At 40.2% G+C, this 24960-nt stretch overlaps 1 protein-coding gene across 1 annotated transcript in view; it reads left to right on the forward strand.

The window, feature by feature from the left end:
* LOC5576461 (phosphoinositide 3-kinase regulatory subunit 4) overlaps positions 1 to 24698 on the forward strand; it is a 28069-nt gene extending 3371 nt beyond the window's left edge. Inside the window, exons 4-6 of the mRNA XM_001662604.2 lie at positions 9857 to 10974; positions 21589 to 23105; positions 24264 to 24698. Of these exons, the coding sequence (XP_001662654.2) occupies positions 9857 to 10974; positions 21589 to 23105; positions 24264 to 24492 (2864 nt within the window). The 3' untranslated portion in view covers positions 24493 to 24698. The remainder of the gene's footprint in view (positions 1 to 9856; positions 10975 to 21588; positions 23106 to 24263) is intronic.
* The last annotated feature ends 262 nt before the right edge of the window (positions 24699 to 24960 follow it).

Here is a 24960-nt window from a genome sequence, read left to right on the forward strand (position 1 = left end):
TCGCCGGAAAACCATTTTCAGACATTATCTGCCAAAGCTCATTTCTTTTCACTGAGTCGTACGCCGCCTTGAAATCAATAAACAGATGGTGAGTCTGCAAGTTATACTCCCGGAATTTGTCTAGGATCATTCGCAAGCTAAACATCTGGTCCGTTGTCGAACGGCCCTCACGAAAACCAGCTTGGTATTCGCCGACGAAGGACTCCTCGAGCGGTCTCAGTCTGTTAAACAGGATGCGCGACAGAATTTTGTACGCCGAATTCAGCAGGGTAATTCCTCTGTAATTGGCACACTCCAGTCTGTGCCCTTTCTTGTAGATAGGGCGGATGAGGCCATCCAACCAGCCGGTGGGCAATTCTTCGTCCTCCCATACCTTCAGAAGTACTCGATGGATCGACTGGTAAAGCTGCTCGCTTCCGTGCTTGAGAAGCTCGACCGGGATCTCGTCCTTCCCAGCAGCCTTACAGTTCTTCAGCTCGCTGATAGCCTTTTTAACCTCTCCTATGGTCGGTGGGTCCACAGCTTGATCGTCATCATCTATGTTCATCCTGTTCCTCGCTGTTTCCATTCTCACCGTTCAACAATTGCTGAAAGTGCTCCTTCCACCTGGCAGCCACCGCCGTTTTATCGGTCAGCAAATTCCCTTCTCGGTCATTGCACCTGGCGGGCACTGGTACGGTATTGTGCCGCGCACCATTGACCGTTGCATAAAATCTCCGCATATCATTTCGGTTCATGCTTTCTTGTGCGTCAGCTACCACACTTTCTTCGTGCTGCCTTTTCTTTCTGCGGTGGATTCGCTTTTCTTCGGCTCTCGCTGCCCTGTACCGCTCTCTGTTCTGTCGGGTACCGGCCACAAGCATACGGCTTCTGGCAACATTCTTCATGTCTGTCACCCTCTGGCACTCTTCATCGAACCAGTCGTTCCGTCTTCGTCGTTGACCAGTGCCGATCACTTCCCGCGCCGTTGTTGTCACAGCTTCGTGGATAGGGTCCCACAGGCTGTCGACGTCTCCAGCAACGTTGACTCTTCCCAACTTCTCGTCTAGTTTCTGACGGTACTGCGCAGCTACCCCATCAGTCGACAAGCGTTGTATATTGAAGCGTAGCGTTCTGTGTGTTGCGGAACTCGTGACGCTGGATAACCGCGCCCGAATTTTAGCTACAACGAGATAATGATCCGAGTCGATATTAGGGCCTCGGAAGGTCCTGACATCAATGACATCTGAGAAATGTCGCCCATCAACCAGCACGTGGTCTATTTGGGAGCAGGCATCGCCACTCGGGTGTCGCCAGGTGTGTTTGCGGATATTCTTTCGTGCGAAGTAGGTACTGCTGATTGCCATCCCTCTAGCAGCAGCGAAGGTTACTAGCCGCAGGCCATTATCATTGGTAACGGAATGAAGGCTTTCCGTTCCAATAACGGGTCGGAAGAAATCTTCTTTCCCGATCTGCGCATTTGCGTCGCCAATGACTATCTTGACGTCTTGTTTTGGGCACTCTCCGTAGGCCTTATCCAGGCTCTCATAGAACTCATCCTTCATGTCATCGGGTTTATCGTTCGTTGGCGCAGATATGCTGATCAGGCTGTAGTTGAAGAACTTGCCCCTCATTCTCAACACACAGATTCGGTCGCTTACCGGTTTCCACCGAATAATTCGCTTCATCTGCTTCCCAATCACTATGAAGCCAACTCCACGTTCTGCTCTGTCGCCACCGCTGTAGTAGATGTGGTACTTGAATGAAGTGTTGGCGATGGGGTCCACCGCTCGAAATTCGCGTTCTCCGGTTCTCGGCCAGCGTATTTCCTGGATAGCTGCCACGTTCACGCCGACAATCCGCAGTTCACGAGCCAGGAGCCCAACACGCGCGGGTTCATTCAAAGTTCTCACGTTCCAAGATCCAACTTTCCAATCGTTGTCCTTTATTCGTTGCCGGGTCTGTTGCCGTAAAATCAATCCGTTTGCTCTACTTTTGCCTTTCTTGGTTTTTGAAGAGTCTTCGATAGGCCACTTAACCAGGGTTGCGCTACCTACATCGTGCTAGAGGGGCTGCCTCCTCGATGCTGACACGATACAGCATCGTCCGCTTGTTCTTTACATGATGACCACGGTCATAGCCATCACAACCATCCACCTTTATCAGGGCTTTGGACCTGTAGCTCTGGTTCTCAATAGTTTCAAGTTCTTTTGGACATGCTACTATGATGAGCCGTCATGCGCTAGCGGTGTTTATTTATTACGTAACGCTAAAATTGAAAATTTTTGATCCCCTCCCCCCCACTCCGTAACACTTTTTGTATAAAAATTTTTAAATTTTTGTGTGAATCGTAACGCTTGAGCCTACTCCCCCCTCCCCCTAGAGCGTTACGTAATTTGTGGACGGCGCCTTAGGGTCGATAGGGTATGGGCCTAGGGCGGTTCATAATTTAAAAAAAGTTTGAAAATCCATTCTCCCATATCTTTCTTACCATCCTTACCATAAAAGTAGTGTTCTGTGAAATTTTCAGCTTTCTAGGTGGTGATTCAAAGGTGGCCCAAGGACAAAGTAGGTGTATATGGAAATTACTATGGAGAAATTTTGATAAATGTTCCAAACACGTCAGTACTTCAATTTTCAGTGCAAACTTTTATCACATACTGGAAACTCATTCTCTTTTTTTTGTCGGTAGCGATAGGGGTAGTACTGGCACTCTTAATCTGCCCTAAACTCCTTCCCAGCATTTGCTTTTATAAGCCTCTATTGCGTTCATCACACAGACGTTCCTAAGCAATGCTGCTCAAATGGTCACTGTGTACGCTAGCAGCAATCAGCCCTTGCCGTAGTTTTGCAGTCTAGTAGTTCAGACTACTATCAAACTATGATAAGGCCTGAAATGGTTAAAGTGAAGAACGAAATAGTTTTACTAAAAGGTCCTCATTCCCCATTTCACCCATCTCACTATCGTCACTTTTATTTTCGACACTCACGTATATCACCGATTATCCTCATCAACTTTCATAATACACTTCAGATATACTTTCCATTATATCACTTTTCACATCACACCATTTTCATATAAATTCATTGTTATTATCATTTACCATCTGTTAGCATTACTAAGTGATTAAAAGATATTCAATTTAAATGTATCATTATTTTTGTTGATGTAGAGTCATTACTATTCAAACTACAATTTAGCACTATGATCAAGAAAGTTACAGTAAAAAAATCACTTCGATCCATTCTTCTGCACTCGCTGTCATTATTAACACTTTTATCATGCACGTTTGAAGAACTAGACAATAAAGTTTATATTCAGAGAAATGATTGCACAATGTATTATGGCCATTATTGAATTAGTAGAGTTCACATCATTATTATTATATTTTTAACAAAACTATCAGAATCACTTTCATTTTCAAATTTTCATCACCATAAATTTTATTATAAAATCACTATTAGCACTTTCCTTGTTTGGAATCATTTTTGAAAAATATTATTTTGTGTTTAGTTTTACGCTATACGGGAAAAATGGTATCCTATTTTTTTTTTTTTTTTTTTTTTTTACAATGGGAAAATCTGCAAACAGATCCCCTGAGAAGGTAACTCAGGGAATGCGGGGATGACGCACCAACGACGACCCGCTAAAACCAGCCTATGCACTGTACATGAGCAATTCTTTTAGATTTATTTTTAGAATTGCTCAAGTGGTGAACAGTGCATCGACATGACCCTTGGACTCAGACCCTTATCTCCCCGGAACCAGAGAATTTGTTTATATAGAGAAGCGCGGATTCTGAAACCAAAGGTTCCAATTGAACCGTCAAACGTGGTTCCAATCGAGCAAATTCAATGAGACTCAATGGAATGTTACGCAAAAGAGACTATGGATGTGTGTTAGTGAAAAGCGATACGAAAGTGACGTCATTGATAAGCTTGGTTTCTGATGGCGACTGATAGGATGACACGCACACTAAAACATTGTTTGAATGACCTCAATTATTGATAGTCAATGCAAATATTGTTTATAAACAAAGTCAAAATCCTCTCCGCGTTTCTCTAGTATAATCATATTCTCTACCCGGAACCACCTTCTTCGGTATTTCTGTATTTCTTCGGGGAGGGACCAGTGCATATAGCACAACTCGTGTAGCAGAAGTAGCCTAGGTAAACTGCTTATCCTAGCCGACTTAAACAATGTTACAAGGGACCAGCCTCGACAGGGCTAATCCTCTGCAGCCAACTCTTGGTCGACGCGCCATGGGCGTTGCAATTCTAACATAATGTGAGTGACAGCCGTAGTTACTGCATTCCAGCACTAGGCATCCGCACACATTCTCTCTATTATATTGTCGGGGGACGTGTCCCCGCCGCATGTAGTGAGCATGCGACCTCTCACAACAATGAAACGGGGGCAATCGAACACGACATGCTTCGCTGTTTCCTCCACACCAGCACAATTGGGGCACGCAGGAGGTTCTGAGTTCCCGAACCTATGCAGGTACTGTCTTTAGCAACCATGTCCTGACATAAACTGCGTCAGGTGGAAGTTCACTTCCCCATGGTTTCTACTATACCAATATGACACATTTGGTTTTAGCCTATAGGTCCATCTACCCTTAGTGGAGTTATCCCATTCCTGCTGCCAGCTTCTGAGCGTTTCCTCTTTACACGTGTTTTTTTTTTCCTTCTCAGCAATGGGAGGATAATCTGCTCAACAGACTCCGGACCAAGGTCCGGGAGTGTGGGGTTGGGGACCATTTACTACGTGCAAGCAATAAACAGGACTACACCCCCGACCCACTAAACCATTTCCATTGCCGCCAAAATCTTCGTCTCTCCGGGACCACCAAGAAGGCATTGCTTCGGAGAGGGGCTATTGCACATCGCAACCTCCTGGTTAGCTGCGTAGCCATGCAGCAACGAACATCGATGACACGCTTAGGGGGGTCCACCAAGGTAGCATGCTGGCGCATTGCCAGCTTCCCTGGTGGCCCTCACCTCCCGTTGTCCGCTGAAAGCGGGCAGGGTCGACCACTAAGCCCGCGCCCAGCTGCACCGCAGGTATCGAGAACTGATACTGCGGGCTTCGCAATTTGACCTACTGAAGGCTCAGGCCCTATCAGCTAGCACCAGCTGGGATTGCTGACGAAGGGGCCTTTACCTGCCCCGAACAACCAGAGGCTCGTATCCAACCCAGTAGGCCGGCGCCACGACAGCAGCGCTACCAGGATGTTCTCCCCGCGGTCACTTAATCGCTGTAAGGGTCGATTTCGATCGTAGGGCACCGGTATGACCTACGTAGCCGACTGCGAACCCTTGGACCACCTGTTGTTTAGCGTCTGCACTAGCCACTCCTCGAGTCCACTCGCCACCTCCTTTGTAGTTCCAAGACGATGTGGGTGATAGCCGATGAAACGGCATTCCAGCCAAACTCGTCTTTACACATCCTCTGAACCAGATTGTCCGGAGTCGTGTCCCCACCGCATGTGGCAAACATGCGGTCACGTATTGTGCGGAAACGCGGGCACACGAACAAAACGTGTTCCGCCGTTTCCTCTAAACCTGCACAAACTGGACATTCGGGAGAACCCGCATGACCGAAACGGTGTAGATACTGTCTAACGCAACCATGGCCCGAAAGGACCTGTGTCATGTGGAATGTTAGTTCCCCATGGCGCCTCGGAATCAACCTGTGAGTCCACACTCCCTTCGTGGAACTGTCCCACGCACGCTGCCATTTGACCATAGAGGCCAGTCTGGCAGTTCTGCGTATGCCTCTTATGCCGCGCCTTTCGAAGCACTCTATGTCTTCCATGATAAGGATACCAATAGGCACCATACCGGTGATGACGCAGAGTGCATCGTGTGACACGGTACCGTACGCGCTCGCAACCCTCAGGCATATTAGCCTATATGTACTCTCCAGCTTGCTACGGTAGCTATCGGTACTCAAAGCATTGCCCCAAGCCTGGCCACCATATTTCAGTATGGACGAGGCGACACTGGCCGAAGCTTATGCTTACTGGCGTACACCTCAGAGCTATTCATCCGGAACAGTGCCACAATAGCTGTGGAGGCTCTCTTGCAGGCATAATCAACGTGGCTACCGAAGATAAGCTTATCGTCGATCATCACCCCCAAGTGTTTGACGGAGCGCTTCGAAGTGATCGTGCAGTCGCCTACACTGATCATTGCTTGCTGCACCGACTTTCGGTTGTTGTCAACAAGCGCCTGAGTTTTGTGGTGAGCCAATTCCAGTTTCCTGGAGCTCATCCACTAATAATCACATGCACGCGAGCACCGCTACCAGTTCGTCACCGCTTAAGCCGAGTAGGCTACGGTCACGGCGGAGCGCCTCTCTAAATACTTCGTCATTGAAGTACGATGACTTCCACCTACGAGGGCTTGGCCTTGACCTAGCCGCTTCCTCTACTCGCTGCCTGCTGTTGTTGTAGTCAATACTGTAGCGAACCGCCAGGTGGTCGCTGTGAGTGTAGGCATTGTCTACCCTCCAGTTCGAACTACTCGTTAGGCCAGGACTACAAAAAGTAACATCGATGATCGACTCCGCTCTGTTTCGGCTAAAGGTACTGTTGGTACCAACATTAGCCAGATCGACATCTAGAACGGCCAGTGCCTCTAGCAGGATTTGACCCCGCTGGTTCGTGATACGGCTTCCCCATTCCACGGCCCAGGCATTGAAGTCACCCGCTATTACTACTGGCTTTCGACCTGTCAGCACGGTCGTCATACAGTCCAGCATGTGCGTGAACCGCTCGGTCGACCAACTCGGAGACGCATAGCAGCTACAGAAGAGGACCCCGTTTACCTGTATAACTTATGCGTATAAATGGATGAATTTTCTCCAAATTTTTCTAGTTCCAATGTTTTTTTTTGTTCAAATTAGTGTGAACTAATATATACATACTTTTTATTATATTTTGATTAAATAAAGATACATACTTTTTAATTTTGAAGTATTCAAATGTAACATTACTAGCACTAATAACAAGAACGAAGGTAATATCATCCTTATTAAACATAATCACACTACATTTGTTTCGAGAACAGATTTTGAAATTTGCTCATACCGCTATTTGTATATGATGGTAATGCATCATAATTCCAATTGAAATTATCATTAACAATAATTTACGATTTTTGAGAAATATTCCAAAATGTTCTGAATTGCGGTATTTTACGGTATTGCGTTATCTAGTAAGGTAGGTTGTAGCGGTATTAGAGATAGTTTAGTAGTGTTGCTGATATATTTATAATAATTAGAAAACTGATGACGCTGTTGTTACTGAAATGATTCATTTTTAAATGTCTTTTATAATATAATATAATATTGTTGAACAAAATGCTGTAATTTAAAACTTATTTAATTCTCTAAGCATTTTTGCACTACTTTGCATTTATCACACCAACACTGGCGACATTAGCGTTCTTTGGGTAGTATTTCTGTTATGTAGTAGTAACCTCTATTGTTTTTATTCTAACGATCATAACATAATTATCGTGAGCGTAGTAGTGGAAATCACATAGAAGTAGCTTTTGTATTTGTAGTTAAGGTATCATGGTATTAGTTCCCTGTCCTTTGGTTTAGAAAGGGATATGGGCGCGTTCTGCCAACTCGGTCGAGGCAGATTTCTTGTGTGGACAAGTTACAACATGGACGTTCTAAAGTTCCAGAATGAAGTGTTGTGCTTGTGGGGAGCATTTGAAGATGGGATGGATTCGCGTTCGTGCTTTACTTCTGCTTATCTATAAAGTTATATACAATAACCGACCCTTAGCTTAACTATTTAAATTAACAGTTGCAAATACAATAATCGTTTTCAGCTTACTAACATGTTGTCGCGTTAATTTTATCATAATGATCTTTTATCTACATCCGTCGAACCATTCTGTATGGCCGTTGTGAGAATATCACCAAGAACTTCTCACATGCAATAAAGCTGTATTGTCATACATTGAAACATCAAGGTTCTCGTTCTATTGGATTCATTTTTTGTTGTTTACCATTAGTTTCAAGGATTGTTATCGTGGGAATCCGAAGAGCGAATTTTGTATGACTTCAATGTAGGCCAATACTGCCATAAAGCATGTAACAATCACTAACATTCCTTCTCTCTTTATCCTTGTTTTCATATCTAACCCACTTCGAGGAATAATTCATCGAAGAGGAAAGGCATCTCTTATCATGGCAGCGTAAAGGAATCATTGAATACTAATTGAAAGGTAAATCAAATGAACTTATTATTTAACTTATAACAAATTTGTTCCACAGAGCGATTTACAAAACACCACACAAAATCCCTCCTTTCACATATCCTACAAAAACCTTGCATCATTCATACGTGTAGGGGAAGTCTAGAGTAAAAGCAAAACTTGAAGAACCTTCTGGTCAAAGATGTTGCGTTGCCTACTTCCAAAACTCCAAATCCCCCGGTGTATTATGGACGGTATGAGTTTTCAAACTTATGCTGGAGACTTGGCCCCTGACCCCCTTGTACATCAATAAAATAAAATAAAAAAATAGCAAACATTTTCTATAATTTCTAAAAAAATATTCTTCCCTAGAGAGCTTGTAGAAACTTCCTAAATAAATTAATTTAGAATAGAGAAACAAAAAAGTAGATTGAAGTACATTTGTTTCTTTATTGAAATTCTGCTCAGAGGATTCGTATACATTAAAAAGAGTTAATTGAGAACTTTTTTGGGAAACTTAAAAAGTTTCTGGGGAATTTCTAAGACTACTTAGGAGGAATATTTGCAATTCCTGGTTAAAATCTTAAAGAAATCCTACGACAATTTCGAAAGAAGTCCTAAGAAACCAATAGAGACATCTCTGGAGCAATCACTTCTTGAATTCTTGAAAATATTGTAAATGTAATTCTAGCAAAATCGATAGATTTTTAGTTCCTTTTTTCATATATAAGCCATGCTGAAGGTGTCTGGGTTCGATTCAAGTCGGTCCAGGATCTTTTCGTAATGGAAATTTCCTTGACTTCCCTGGGAATGCGAAAATAATTGTGGAAGTGCTGAAGTTCTCATAAGAACACTAAGCTGAGAAGCAGGCTCTGCCTCAGTGAGTACGTAATACCAAAAAGAAGAAGAAGAAGAAGAAGATGTGTCTATAGTAGTGTCGCGACCATCATCTGAAGAATCCATAGTTTACTGCACACGGCCGCTGCGAATTGATACGCAACGACGGATGGGCGCTCATTTCGAGCCTCGGCCCGGTTTGCGGTGAATCCAATAATAGCGAGTAGACTCTCAAGACCTCGCTGCTATTATTGCTGTTCCTCCTCGGCTGCTCAAGTTGTTGCGCGTTCTGCGTCCGTTTCAGAAAGAAAGGAAAACGCTCTACTCGCTGCTATTGGATTCACCGCAAACCGGGCCGAGATTTGAATTGAGCGCCCATCCGTCGTTGCGTATCAATTCGCAGCGGTCGTGTGCAGTAAACGATGGATTCTTCAGATGACGGTCGCGACAAGTAGCACTATTTATAATGGCTATTCCTATAGTAGCACTAGCTTCACGTCGCGACGTAGGCGAAACACAAGTCACACAAATTTCTCTCGGTAGTGCTACTTTTAGGTACAATACGTCTACGTTAAATCTAAACTTTTTTACACAAAATAGCTCTAGAGCTGCAATTCAATGGTACTTAGATTAATAGCTCCTGAACTTCATGTCAAAAAATATTTTGCAACAATTTATAGCAAAACGATAGTAAAAACCCCCCGAATGATTTTTATTTCTTATCAACAGTGTAGTTAAATCGTTGGACTTTGTTTTAGTAGATACTACAAGTAGTTGTTAACCGCTTTTATTCATACAAATTTGTTTTTTTTTTCTGCAGGTCTAAAATTTTGCGAATCTAAACTCGCAACTCTGGAAATACTGCAAAAGCTTGCAGAGAACACAACATCCGAAACCATTCTGGATCGTATCCTACCGTATATCCTTCACCTGGCCCAGGATGCCTCTCCTCGAGTTCGCGTCAGCGCTCTAGACACACTGACCGTTTGCCTCAGCATGGTAAAGAACCTTTCGCGGAGCGATGCCAACGTTTTCCCCGACTATATTCTACCGGCCATCGCTCCTCTGGCAACCGACTACTCCACCATGGTTCGCGTAGCTTACGCCAAGAACATTGCGTCTCTTGCAGAGACGGCCGTAGGGTTCCTTGAACAGTCCCAGTTCAGTTGCAGTTCCGAGAACCATCCGGCGCCGCACTATGAAACGGAGCTCAGTGCTCTGCATGAAATGCTTCACCAATCGGTACTGTCGTTGCTCACCGACTCCCAGCCCATCGTTAAGCAAATGCTAATGGAGTCAGGTATCACTAAACTTTGCGTATTCTTCGGTAGGCAAAAAGCGAACGACGTCATCCTGTCACACATGATAACGTTCCTCAACGACAAGGAGGACAAGAGTCTACGGGGATCATTCTTCGACTGCATCATTGGAGTGGCCGCCTTTGTTGGTTGGCATTGTTCTCCAATGCTAATTCCTCTGCTGCAGCAAGGTTTAACCGATCCGGAAGAGTTCGTCATAGCCAAAGCGATCCGGGCGACCACTTCGTTGATTGAACTTGGTCTGATTCAGAAATCGGGCATCATCGAGTTCATAGCCGAGTGCGCATGTTATCTAAACCATCCGAATCTTTGGATCCGACACGAAATTGTGGGGTTGATTTCTACGTCGGCCAGAGTGTTGAACGCGCTGGATGTGCAGTGTAAGATCATGCCGTCCATTGCGAATCATCTGAAGAGTCCGCTGATTCAGGTGGAGAAACCGGAATTGCTGATGGACAGTTTGCTGGCGCCAATCCCACGAAGCATCTACGATGCTGTGGTGAAGTGTCAGGATATCAACCGGCTGATTGAGGTGCTGAGAGAGCGACGGGTCGCTCGAAGCAGATGTGGTGACGGCTTTATTCCGCAGTACGGAGAGACGACTACGCAGATGAAGAATGTAAGTAATAGATATATAATAGTTGTAGGCAGCTCATATGCTTTAGATTTTATAAGTTTTGGCTGTCTTAAAGCAGCGAGGAAAATTCTATGATGACGCACACTTACCGTAAAGTGTCCTAATTCAACGCATCACCTAATTACGCGCATTTTGTCCACAAGTTTACGAATTCGAAGAAAATTTCGACTTATACCTGTTGTGCTACCTGCATATACTGTCCATATTCGCATAACAGTCCCGTGTTCTATGAGATTTCCTATAAACTTGGTACTGTTATGCGAATATGGACAGTATAGTGGTCATGCAATAGAGTTTTGTTGAAACCTATTGTTACCTAAACCGTATTAAATCGAATTGCCCGTACGCCTTCAATGCCGGAAACCGGCCTCAAAAACATATTATTTCGTCAATTTTTGCATTATTATCATGTAGGGGCAATGGGGGCAATATGAACATACGGGCAATATGAGCCACCCCGGTTTTGACCTCAAAAACAGTGTTTTAATGTCATTACGGAAAGGGATATTGGAAAATTAATACTGCTTTCATAGACGATGATTTTATAGAAAATGAATTCTGCTTCGAATATGAGTCGTTGCAAAATAGAATAGCTTATCGTAATAATTTCTACTCCTGGTGGACAAGCCATTTCAAATCAAAAGTCAAACAGTTTTACAAAAGTAAAAGTATAGAATTCAACCGTAGTATGACCGAAAGAAAATCTGAGCTGTATAAGACGTTAGTAGAGCTTTCGAATTTACAAAATGAAAATGAAGACGTTAGTACTGAAATGAATTTTACAAAAGCTTTGATATTCAAAATTGAAAACGAAAAATTGAAAAACATGGAAACAAAATTATCCGCGAATAGTATCATGAAAGACGAAAAAGTTAATATTTATCAGATTATAGCCAGACACAAAAGCTCGAAAAGCAGAACGATTGTAGAACTACATGATGGAAGTAACACTATTAGAGGAACGAACGAATTGAAAAGATACATTTTTGAACATTTTTCCGGTAATTTTGCTAGACAAACTGACGATGAAACTGAAGACCGCTGTGACATGCTCGAATACGTAACCAAGAAGTTAGGAGATAATGATGCTGAGGGCTTGATACGTGAAATCGGTGAAGATGAGCTGAAACATGTGGTTTTTAGCTGTACAAAGAAAAAGACACCTGGTCCAGACGGTATAAGTTATGAGTTCTATGCAAAACACTTCGATTTGTTAAAAAATGATATGTTGAAACTTTTCAATGGATTATTGCATGGCGATGTTATTCCTCCTTCCGAATTTTTTGAAGGATATATAACATTAATACCAAAATCGGGTTGTTCAAAAAACATCTCAGGCTTTCGACCTATTAGCCTTCTCAATTGCGATTACAAAATTTTCGCAAAAATCATTGCTAGTCGCATACAGCAGGTGATAGGAAAAGTAGTAGGTGAAGGACAAACAGCATGCGTTGCCAGCAAATCCTGCATAGAAAATCTCGATCAGTTAAGAACTATGATAGCGAAAGGGAATGGATCGAAGAGATTTAAAGCTGCAATTTTTAGTTTGGACATGGAAAAAGCTTTCGACAATGTTCACCATGGTAGATTATGGCAAGTTTTAGAAGGATACAATTTCCCGTTTCGTTTGATAGATTGTTTGAAGAATTTATACCGTCATGCCTCTTCAAGTGTGCTGTTCAATGGCCACTTGACAAATAAGTTCAAAATTGAAAAATCTGTTCGGCAAGGTTGCCCGCTATCTATGACATTATTTGTTCTGTATCTGGAGCCGTTTATAAGAAAAGTTTATCAATCAGTGACAGGAATTTTAATTGACGGAAATTTCATTAAAATTCTTGCTTATGCGGATGATGTTACGATTATCATCCGTTCAGATTCAGAATTTGATACTGTATTGAGCATAGCTGATGATTATAAAAGAAAGTTTGGAATCCGATTGAATCTTCAGAAATCAGCTTTTACGAGAATTAATAATATTGCATTAGGTCCACAGAAGATAAAGGAAGAAAAGCAATTAAAAATTTTAGGAGTAACTTTTACGCAAAATTGGATAGAATTTACTAAAGTTAATTACAGTCGGTTGATCAATAGTTGCAAATGTGCACTGGGTGCTTTAGGAGTTAGAAATCTGAATTTTGTTCAAAAATCTTGGATAATCAACTCGTATATTTTGAGTAAACTTTGGTATGTTGGCCAACTTTTACCACCGGATAAAGACCATATAGAGGAATTAAGAAAACTTGTCATTCGTTATTTTTGGGGCTCTCAGATTTTCAAGGTGGATGCTAGACAATTGTACTTGGCATTCGAGAAAGGTGGTATGGCACTAATTTGCGTAGAAGAGAAGTTGAAAGCCTTATTTATTAAACAAGTTTTGTACGGTATTAGTAGTTCTATTAGAGAAAATGATCATTTCCTTTTAAATTGTCTATACACTCGAAAATTGTCTCGAGATACTCACGATTGGATTAATATCGCCATGCAATATACAGCCATAGACTATTTAAATACGGTTTCATTAATATACGATTCTTTAATAGCAAAACAAGAACATGTCCCAAAAATTCAGTTGAAATTTCCAAATTATGATTGGCAAAATGTCTGGGAAAATTTTAGTAAGAATTTTTTTAGTTCAGAAGCTAAATCAGTGTTGTATATAATTTTGAATGACATTTTTCCAAATAATGAAAAATTGTGCAAATATAAAATAAGAGGTCAGTCAGAAAACAAATGTATAATGTGTAGTAAACTTGATACTAATATACATAGGATGAAAGAGTGTATATATTCTAGAAAAATTTGGAATTGGATTGAAAAAGTAGTGAGGAAACAGATAAAAGTTAACTTTAGCAGTGCTACTGAGATTATAGGAATCAATACAGGAGAAGGTAGGAAAGACCTAAAAGCAGCTCTTTGGCTAATAGTAGAAGGAATCGCATATACAACAAAGCACTATAAAAACGCTTCGTTATACGTTTTTCAACACATGTTAAGGAATCAAAGGTGGAATCAGAGGTATTTCTTTAAAAAAGTTTTCGGAACACACGCTTTTGTATTTTAAGTTTTAAGTTTTGTAACGATTATTGGAAAATACACATTTAAAAAAAAAAAAAAAAAAAAAAAAATGTCTAGTGTCATTATGATCTGCTAAAGGATGCCTCAAAAAGCCACCACAATGAAAACCGTAAGAATATTTGTTTGAACACTCAAGATATTTACAAAAATGTACAAATTTGTCCTTCGTCATGAAAAGCTTATAATTTTGGCAGTTTTTAATTAAGCCTATAAGACAATTATATATATAATTCTGGAAAATTTTACCAATCCGTTGAAACTTCTGATCATAATGAACAGTTCGTGAGCGAAATTATATTTGTTCGTAAACAAAATGATTGAAAAACAATATATAATATATCAAGATGAAGGGGCGGGGCAAAATGAGCCACTTAGATTTGACCAAAACAAACGATGTTTTGAACATAAAAATGCATTGCCTAAATATACCAGATTATTTTTTTTACTGCATAGTCATCTTTATGCACCATTACAAGTGGAACACTTTGCTAGAAAATACGTTGAACCAAGTAGCGCAATTTAGTACTAGTACAACATGGTCTGTTTACTATGTATTATGTATCTTTAAAAATAAGCCGCTAGAATCAATAATTTCAAGCAAAGCTAATACAATTTCCTTTCCAATAATGTACTCTTCACCACTAACTCTTCTCTATACTGTTTCAAATAAAAATCATTCGATTGCATGAGGTGGCTCATAATGCCCCATATGGTTGGTGACCACGTAGAAAAACATGGTTTTCCAAAAAGTTCCTGAAATAATTTGCAAATTGATGTTAACATGATTTATCGATGTAATATGCCCTGTCCTTTGGTTCAGAAAGGGGTATGGGCGCGTTCTGCCAACTCGGTCGAGGCAGATTTCTTGTGTGAACAAGTTACAACATGGACGTTCTAAAGTGCCAGAATGAAGTGTTGTGCTTGTGGGGAGCACTTGAAGATGGGATGGAAGGTCATTACTTCGCGTTCGTGCTTTACTCCTGCTTATCTTAAAAGTTATATACAATAACCGACCCTAAGTTTAACTATCGAAATTAACAGTTGAAAATACAATAATCGTTCTAAGTTCACTAACATGTCGTCGCGTTAATTTTATCATAATGATCTTTTATCTACATCCGTCGAACCATTCTGAATGGCCGTTGTGAGAATATCACCAAGAACTTCTCACATGCATTAAAGCTGAATTGTCCTACACTGAAACATTGAGTTTTCGCTCTTTTGGATTCATTTTTTGTTGTTCGTCCTCAGTATTGTTGAGATGTCCTGAATGCCGCACATGGCGTACAGTGATCATTGCCATGGAGTTTCTCGTAAGCTGCATGGGGATTGTTATCATGGGAATCCAAAGAGCGAATTTTCTATGATTTCTTTGTAGGCCAATACAGCAATAAAGCATGTAACAATCACTAACATTTCTTCTCTCTTTATCTTTGTTTTCATATCTAATCCGCCATTACAACGAGGAAAAATCCATTGGAGAGGAAAGACATGGCAGCGTATTGGCCGAGAAAAGTTAAGTATCATGTTTTTTGTAAATATTCTTATTACTGATTGCAAGGTGAATCAGATTAACTAAATTTTTTACTAATAACAAACTTGTTCCACAGAGCTATTTACAAAACACCACCCAAAATCTCTCCTTTCCCATATCCTTAGGCAAAACACTTCACTACCGCTATATGTATGACTGATTCGTGTTCTTTTGGCCTTGCATCATTCATACGTGTATTGGAAGTCAAGAGTAGAAGCAAAACTTAAAGAACCTTCTGGTCAAAGATGTTGCGTTGCCTACTTCCTAAACTCCAAAACCCCCCGGTGTATTATGGACGGTGTGAGTTTTCAAACTTATGCTGGAGACTTGGCCCCTGACCCAATACATCAATAAAATAAAATAAAATAAAAAAAAACATTATTTATCGATGTAATATGGAAGATAACATTTTATAGTACAAGTCACTTGCATTTAAACCATATTTTTTGCTGTTTTTCTATGCATTCCATGACGTTTTAGGCGGCCCAGATTGCCCCGATCACCCCTATCCTAAGCGAAAAAAAATTGGATTTAGTCCAAAAAGACTTTTGAAAAGGCCGGTTTTCGAAGCGTTCGACAATTTGGGACAGCACGGTAATTTCCAATTTATGAAATATTTTATAAAATGCATGGATTTCTGACCTTAACTGCGTTGAATTATGACACCTATCGGTAACTGGTTGGGCTGTCTTAATCATGTAATCACATTGCACACTGGTCCAGGAAGCTAATTTAGGCGGACATGAGGTTTTCGTCAAGATTCATTGATTTTAGAGCCATAGTTTATTCTGAGAATATGTTCAGAATTTTCAGTACTACAAAATGTACGGAACAAAAAATTTTTTACGGTGATCGCAAGAGTGACGTATACGCCAACTTTTTTATTTTAACGAATCGTAAGTTGGTATGTTCAGCAAAGTTGTAGCAAATGATCATAGAAACAACTTTGCCGAACAAACTTTTTCTCGGTTTTGCTTCAGAGCCGAGATAATTAAGTATTTTTAATAAAAAATCGTTTTTTGCTCTTAAGTGTTTTATATTTTAGTTTTATTGGCCTACTATGTTCTACAAAGTTTTTATACTTATCATTTGCTACAACTTTGCTGAACATACCAAAGTTGTATTTCTTATGGTTTTCATGTTATTTGAGTTTTTCATCTTAAAATTAGCTATTTTGTATGCCTTGTATCTCAACTATGAGCACCTCAAAAAAATATATCTTTCCACCAAATGATTTTGCAGTCTCTTAAGTACCTGTGAGCAAAATTTGGAGAAGATGATATTTTTCTATCTCGTTTAAAATCGATTTTACTAATAGACGATATGAGATAAATCCATATTTATTGAATATTCCTACATGTTCAACTCACAAAAGTCATGGCTACCTAAGCATATCAAACCAAAGGTAACACGTGTATTTATATAGAAATATAAAGTACATCGTTTTTCAGTTGTTTTCGATTAACTTGAAAGCTTCTGCAAGAAATTCATCGTCTTTTCCTCTACCAGTATTTAATCTATTCCTAAGCAAGATCAACGGGTTGAAAGTCAACATAAGCCGTATAAAATACATATACAAAATTTACAGTCCGATTGAATTCTGTGGCATGATTTTCCCAGAATCTTCTGATGGATTCCACGTTTCATGTTTTTCTTTGGTAACGCGGCATGCCGGATAACACCACTTCCGTGCAATAGTTGTAGACGTATCAGTAAGTGTAACAGCATTCTAAAGGATCGCCACGAAAAGCCCTCAAAGGAAGGTTAGGGCTGAGACTGTACGAACCTCTTCCAGTTGGTAGGAACTCAAATGGTCGTAACACGGCATGCTGCTTTTAACGGGAAGTAGATATTGTGTATTTCTTTCACTACTGGACTGCGAAGTGCGGCCTCATCAGTCCGAAAGTGTGAATAAAAGTGAGGGATTGCATTGAATCCTGTTGGTGTCTGCAGAACACTTATTCTTCGATTTACGAAGAATAAGTCTCCCGAAGACACCTACTCGATTTGATTCAATTGCGCACTTTTGTTAGCGTTTCCACACTTGTAATAACTTCTTTTCACAGATCTCAATCATTTTAAAAGTAGTCAACTTTAATCGGAAGATTAACGAGGAGGCATTTGAACAGTTTTTGTCAGAAACGTACTGTTAGTATCGCCAGTTCTACGATTGGTATGTACTCTCTCCAACGGTGCAAAAACTACTTTCGCATAGAGTGATGTTGTCCGGCATGCCGTCGAAGAAGCATAAAAAATGCGGAATAAATCCATCAGAAGATTCTGGGAAAATCATGCCACAGAATCCAATCGGACTGTAAATTTTGTATATGTATTTTATACGGCTTATGTTGACTTCCAACCCGGTGATCGTGCTTAGGAATAGATCAAATACTGGTAGAGGAAAATACGATGAATTTCTTGCAGAAGCTTCCAAGTTAATCGAAAATAACTGAAAGACGATGTACTCTATATTTCTATATAAATACACGTGTTACCTTTTGTTTGATATGCTAAGGTAGCCATGACTTTTGTGAGTTGAACATGTATGAATATTCAATAAATATGGATTTATCTCATATCGTCTATTAGTAAAATCGATTTTAAACGAGATAGAAAAATATCATCTTCTCCAAATTTTGCTCACAGGTACTTAAAAGACTGCAAAATCATTTTGTGGAAAGATATATTTTTTTGAGGTGCTCATAGTTGAGATACAAGGCATACAAAATAGCTAATTTTAAGATGAAAAACTCAAATAACATGAAAACCATAAGAAATACAACTTTGGTATGTTCAGCAAAGTTGTAGCAAATGATAAGTATAAAAACTTTGTAGAACATAGTAGGCCAATAAAACTAAAAAATAAAACACTTAAGAGCAAAAAACGATTTTTTATTAAAAATACTTAATTATCTCGGCTCTGAAGCAAAACCGAGAAAAAGTTTGTTCGGCAAAGTTGTTTCTATGATCATTTGCTACAACTTTGCTGAACATACCAACTTACGATTCGTTAAAATAAAAAAGTTGGCGTATACGTCACTCTTGCGATCACCGTAAAAAAATTTTTGTTCCATACATTTTGTAGTACTGAAAATTCTGAACATATTCTCTAAATAAACTATGGCTCTAAAATCAATAAATCTTGACGAAAACCTCATGTCCGCCTAAATTAGTTTCCTGGACCAGTGTGCATTGATGCCCCATAGAGCATGAGCATATCTAAGCATTAGGGCGGATAATGCTTTATATGGAAAATATAAATTTGAATTAATCCAGGTTTTAGTAGTCCGGCTCCGATTGGAAAATTTGTGCCATCGCCATATTGAAGTCTATTTCATCATCTACCCAACCTACTTGAAGAGAGAAAATCGCATAACGAAATGAGAAGATTTAGCTTCGTACCACCAAAACTATGTGATAGCTAAGTCGGCAGTGGCCAACCAACGCCGCTCTGACCAGAAGACTGCAATTCTTCTTTGAACGATTTGTTTAATACTTTGCTACACTTGGAGATGGCTCAGTAATATATAATTTTGTTTGACGACACAACTCCAATCTAATCCAGTTTTGCTTAACCCTCTAATACCCTATCCCGCCTTTAGACGGGGTTTTGTAACTTTGAAACTTAGTAAATTTTTTCGTAGCTCGGAAATTAAAATGATTTTATTTTTTGCATAAGCTTTGGACCATAACACGCGTATAGGCCTCTGCACTGTTTCGATTTTGTATGGGATTTTGACTTTTACTGGCCTTGTTGTTTACAAATTTCAAGGTAGAGGGAAAGAGACAGGAAGATTGTTGTGCAGATCCCCATAAGGAAAGATCTTTATGTTTTTTTTATAACCTACAAATGCCTGGAGTTCATTTAATGTGTGATACAATAAATCGTACCATATATATTTTTCTACGATCAACCTATCACAGAAGAAGAGTCTGGTGGTATTAAAATGATTTCAAATTTGTTTTTTTTTCGTTAGTTGCTTGGAAAATAAAACATGTTCCAGAAAAAAAAATCATATTTTCAAAAGTATTGTAGCTTTTATTATTGCTAAAAATCAGTAACCAGAAGAGGTTTTAAGAAAAAATCAAAAGAATAGGGATGTTCAAAAATAAAAATAATAAAAATCAAAAACCAAAATTCATAAATTCGTCAAGAAAAATAAATTATTTCCCAAAACGTGTTTAGAATGATTTTAGATAACGAATGTCATTTATTTAGATAGAAAATAAAACTTTGGGTATAGGAGGGTTAAACTGAGTTGCCGCCGAAGAATTTATCTGAAGCTTGAAAATTGAAATAACTGGCTCAGGGCCAATGAAGTCATGCAAAGCTCCATTGCAAATTAACTTATCAACCAATTAATTTCCAGCTATGGAAGAATGACCGGACACCCATACAAGGTTTGCAGAGTTAACTGAATTTAGTTCCTCAATGTCGACCTTAACTTAGTTGAAGCCGGAACAGAAGTATATGACTTTACCCATTGCATGTTGTTAAAGTGCTGATCGCACTCCAAATATAAGAGAAAATATTTCCGCCTGAAAAACGGTCCTCCACTATGGACCAATGCATGAGTTCATTATTTGACGTTTTAGCGATGCCGTGTTATTTATGTGGCCATGGAAACCAGTGAATTCGGCACCGCTCAAACGTCAAATTAGTGAACTCGTGCATCGATCCATTGGTACACTGTTCCTTTAGTTGCGGTATATTTTTAATTTGTGTTCCTATAGTTACGGTATCCGTTGTTTTCTTATGGGATCCTCTACTATAGGAACACTTTACCGCAACTATGGACCGATGCACGTGTTCACTAATTTGACGTTTGAGCGGTGCCGAATTCACTGGTTGCCATGGTCACATAAATAACATGGCACCGCTAAAACGTCAAATAGTGAACCCGTGCAAAGGTCCATTGGTACAAGTGAGATAAGTTTTAGCAATGTTAATGATATTCAATCAGTTTTAAAGCAATTTGAACGCTCTTTTCAACTATTCCGTGTATCAACAAGCTAATACGTCGATTGTCAGTGTCGGTTATGTGGCTAATGTAATAATATCAGTGAAAACGGCACTACCGCAACTATGGGAACACCCACAAATAATGGAACACTTACCCTATATGATTCGCAAAATATACAAATTTCAACATTTATTATTGGCTAGATGTATGGGAGGTCTGAGAGGTAACAATTGCAGATGTCAAAAGAATATAAATTTGCTGAGCTTGCAGATTGCAAAATATCAGTAGGGTCAGTGTTCCCTTAGTAGACAGTCCCCTATAGTCGCACTAGTGGCTTTTTACGGCCGTTTCGCTATTAAACGGTTCAAAATATTTTTTGACATAAAGGTCAGGAGCTATTTATCTATTAAGTAACATTGATACACAACTTGATTTTGTTCAAAAAATGATCGAAAAAATTAGTTTTGCTTAAAATTTGAGCTCCCTTGAGCCTATAGTAAACCTATTGTTCCTATAGTAGCACTACTGAGAGAAACTATTTTTTATTATACGAAATTATAGATAAATTAAGAACTTTTTATACATCAAACGAAAGCTTTTGATCCACACTTTAAAGGAAAAATATAAAAGTTTTGTAAAAATACGGGTTTGATTTGTATTTTGCCAACGCCGTGGTGCTAGTGCTACTATAGGACAAAAATTAGAAATAGTGCTACTATAGGCACATTTGTTCCTTTAGTGGCACAAGCGATAATAAATACAAAGATATAAGTTTTCGTAGTTTTCGTATTTTTCCTACAAAACCAAGATAAAAAGCTTTCGGATGATGTAAAAATAATGACGCTAGCGTTATTTTTCGATTTTATATGAATATTTGTTCTTAGTTATGCGGCTATTGGTACATCGACCCTACTGCAGTGAAAATAAAATTAGAATGCTACTAAACATTTTCAATTCAGTACCTTGATGGCATTGAAAAAGGCATATTCAATAGTCTTCTCCTTCATCTTTTTTTTTCAGTTATTCCGACGCCTCTCAACCGAGGGCCTTACCGATCTAATCGAGTCTCAACTACTTTCAATGAGCGCGCATCTAATAAAACTTCACCGTTACAAATTGGCGGACACACGCTTACCACACAACAACGGACGAATATCGCTCGACCTCAAGCCAGACTTGGTACGAGAAGTGCAACTCTGCGATCGCATCAAAAACGAGCAGTCCACCAAACACAAACAGCGCAAAAGCGAGTCAGAAGTCACTCAAGAGTGGCAGCACATGTTCACGGCAATTGATTCACATTCCCCATCTCCGACGTCGCCCTCTAATGATTCGGTCGCGTCGGTGCTGACAGTGGCCAATTTGGCACCGCCACCGCAACCGACCCCCACTTCCAGTCTGGTGGAGTACAGCATGCCCGAGCGGACTGCCATGCAAGAACGATCCGCCAAGTGCAGATTAGAGTTTGAAGGTCTTGTGAGTAAGCTGAAGACAAGGTACTCATCGTACGCATTAAACAGAGATCTGAGAGACCCAGCTACCAATGCGCATCCGCTACCCTCTGGTTGGAAAATGAACGGAACAATCATCGCTCACTTGCATGAACACAAGGCAGCAGTGAGCAGAATGACTACACTGAAACCGTACGGTTCGCTGTTTGCTACTGCTTCGATTGATTCCACGGTACGTCTCTGGGACTGTAACAAACTCGATGGGCAGCAATCGATCAATCGATCCAGACAGTCTTACCAGGCAAACACTCCACTTCATGCCATTGCAGCATGTGACGCTGGCCAATCGTTGGCCATTGCTGGCAAAGATGGCGCTCTGCTTCTGTTGAAAATCGACACAAACTCCAGCAAGATGGCTCTTCAGCAAGCCCGCCATCTAGATTCCAGCACTCGGGTTGATCGCATCGGCGGAGAACCGCAAGATGATGGTCCAGTTGTCGAGATGCAGCCCCTGGATCAGGGGGCACAAAGTGTGATAGTTTATGCTACGTTGTATGGGGCACTGGTGGGGTGGGATATTCGCATGCCCGGCTATGCTTGGCGATTGGAAAGTGATCTGAGAAAAGGTGTTATAACTACGTTCTGCGTAGATCCGACCAGTTCTTGGCTAACGGTTGGCACCAGTAGTGGTCGTCACATTTGCTGGGACTTGCGCTTTAGACTGCCGATAGCAGAGATCAGACATCCGCACGATTCCAGAATACGACGAGTGTCACATCATCCTACCGAACCTTCCTGGCTGGTATCGGCCTCGCAAGGGAATAACGAGGTCTACGTGTGGAACATCGAAACGGGCCATCGACAGCAAGCTTTCTGGGCTAGTCCCAATCCCCCGCTCACGAGTCCAAATGCATCTTCACCTTCCGTGTGTGCTCTTCTTCCTGGCGTAGTTGATGGCAACGGGTTTATACTTACTGGAGGAACTGATCAACGGATTCGTTACTGGGACTCGGTGAACGCGAACAACTGTTCACTTGTCGTTCCTGCGCCTAGGGATTACCTGTCTACATCGAATATTTCTTACAAGTAAGCAAGCGTTTAAATTACACGGTTCAATCTGACAATCTGAATGCACAGAGATGCATCGCTCCAGGCTTGAAAGTACAGAAAATTTAAAAAAATCTGTGATCGCCTCAGAACGTTTTTGGATGTGCTTCAACATTTAGCATTTTTTGATACAAATATCGCGTTTAATCAATGACCCGACAAACTATTTTATTTTCAGGAAAGCAGAATTCATGCAAATTATGTTCGAAACTTGGATTTCAATGTGAGAAGTTAAACTAAGTTTTGTATGGATCTTCCCCTTTAATCCTTCTATTGGCAGCATCATTTTTAACCACAAAAAATATTGGAATTGTGAAAATATTGAATAACCTTCAATAATTCCATTGGAACCGCAATTTCGTTTGCAGCAAATTAATTTAAAAAAAAATAAATATGAGCTAAACAATGTTAGCTTCAGAGCTCAATTGATTTTCAACCTTATGACAAATCGAATCAGATCAATAACTATGCTATAATTATTAGAATGTTCTTCTTATTCTTCTTGGCATTACGTTCTCAGTGAAACAGAGCCTGCTTTTCAGCTTAGCAATGGGCACTTCCACAGTTTTTAATCGAGACATTTCTTTGCCAAAGTTGCTATTTTTGCATGTGTATATCGTGCGGCAGGTACGATGATACTCTATGTCCAGGGAAGTCAAGGAAATTTTCATTACGAAAAGATCCTGGACCGACCGGGAATCAAACACAGACGCCTTGAGCATGTCTTTACTTTGTAGCCAGGTACTCTAACCACTCGACTAAGGAAGGCCTAACGATATTTCTACAATTAAATTACTCATTTTAAACATTTATATCAATTATTCGATATTTTAGAAGGGGGGTATTGCAAAGAACAGGAGAAGTTCATACTAGTTTTAGTACAACTCTCCTCTTTATATTGAAATTAAAGTTTAGAAGTATATTTTATCAAAAAGTTATAGATATTCATGTATCTAAAAGACGTCTTGAAAAAGACCTGAACATTCTGAAAAAGCCATTATACTTTTGTATTTTCTATCTCTTATTTCAAGCCCGTGGTGGCTCGTCTCTGTGCATTCAAATCGACTGTTTTGTCCGACTGTATTATCATGGTCTATTTTCTGTTACCTTTAAAATTCAATGTTTTATTGTTTGTAGCGCCCAGTTGATCGATGGAACGCGAGTATTCCAAGAGATCCATTGTAACAGCGGAGGACCCCCGGATCGTAATTCGCGCGCTGGTTCGGAAGACGTGGCGCGGTCGGGACCGGAAATGCCGCCTCCTGGACATCACGACGCAATCAGTGATATGTTAATGTGTCGAACTTCGAAGCAGACATTTGTGGTGTCCAGTAGCAGGGATGGCGTTGTCAAACTATGGAAGTAAGTGATATCGTCTATAAAATATATGTATCGAACATTATGAGATTGACATAATATATATTGGCTCGTTCTGAATATTATCCAAGTATTAACACATTCACTGATCCGAAACGCAGCACTATGGGCTTAAAAGTACTTATTATGTCACATTCATTATGTCTCTCATTGAAGAACTTAAGTAATTGCACGTCTTTTGTTCACTCCGATCCATTAACCAGTCAGGGGGCAGAAAACTCCAGACCATTTGGTTACGCTGCATATCCGATTAAAACTATCAATTGGAGCTGGCCTTGGAAGTGCCTCGCCAACAATTAAGTAGCTCATTAGAGCGACTAGAATATAAATCAGGAAATTGAGAAGCTGCATAACTTTGTCCTACAGTTGAATGTGCTATGTGAAGTGTGGTGGCCTCTTAACATTTATATGGCTTTGAAAACATGTAACTACAATCAACGTCGTCAATTTTATAGGG

Source organism: Aedes aegypti, chromosome 1 (genome assembly GCF_002204515.2).
Source record: "Aedes aegypti strain LVP_AGWG chromosome 1, AaegL5.0 Primary Assembly, whole genome shotgun sequence".
NCBI classification, from domain to species: Eukaryota; Metazoa; Arthropoda; class Insecta; order Diptera; family Culicidae; genus Aedes; species Aedes aegypti.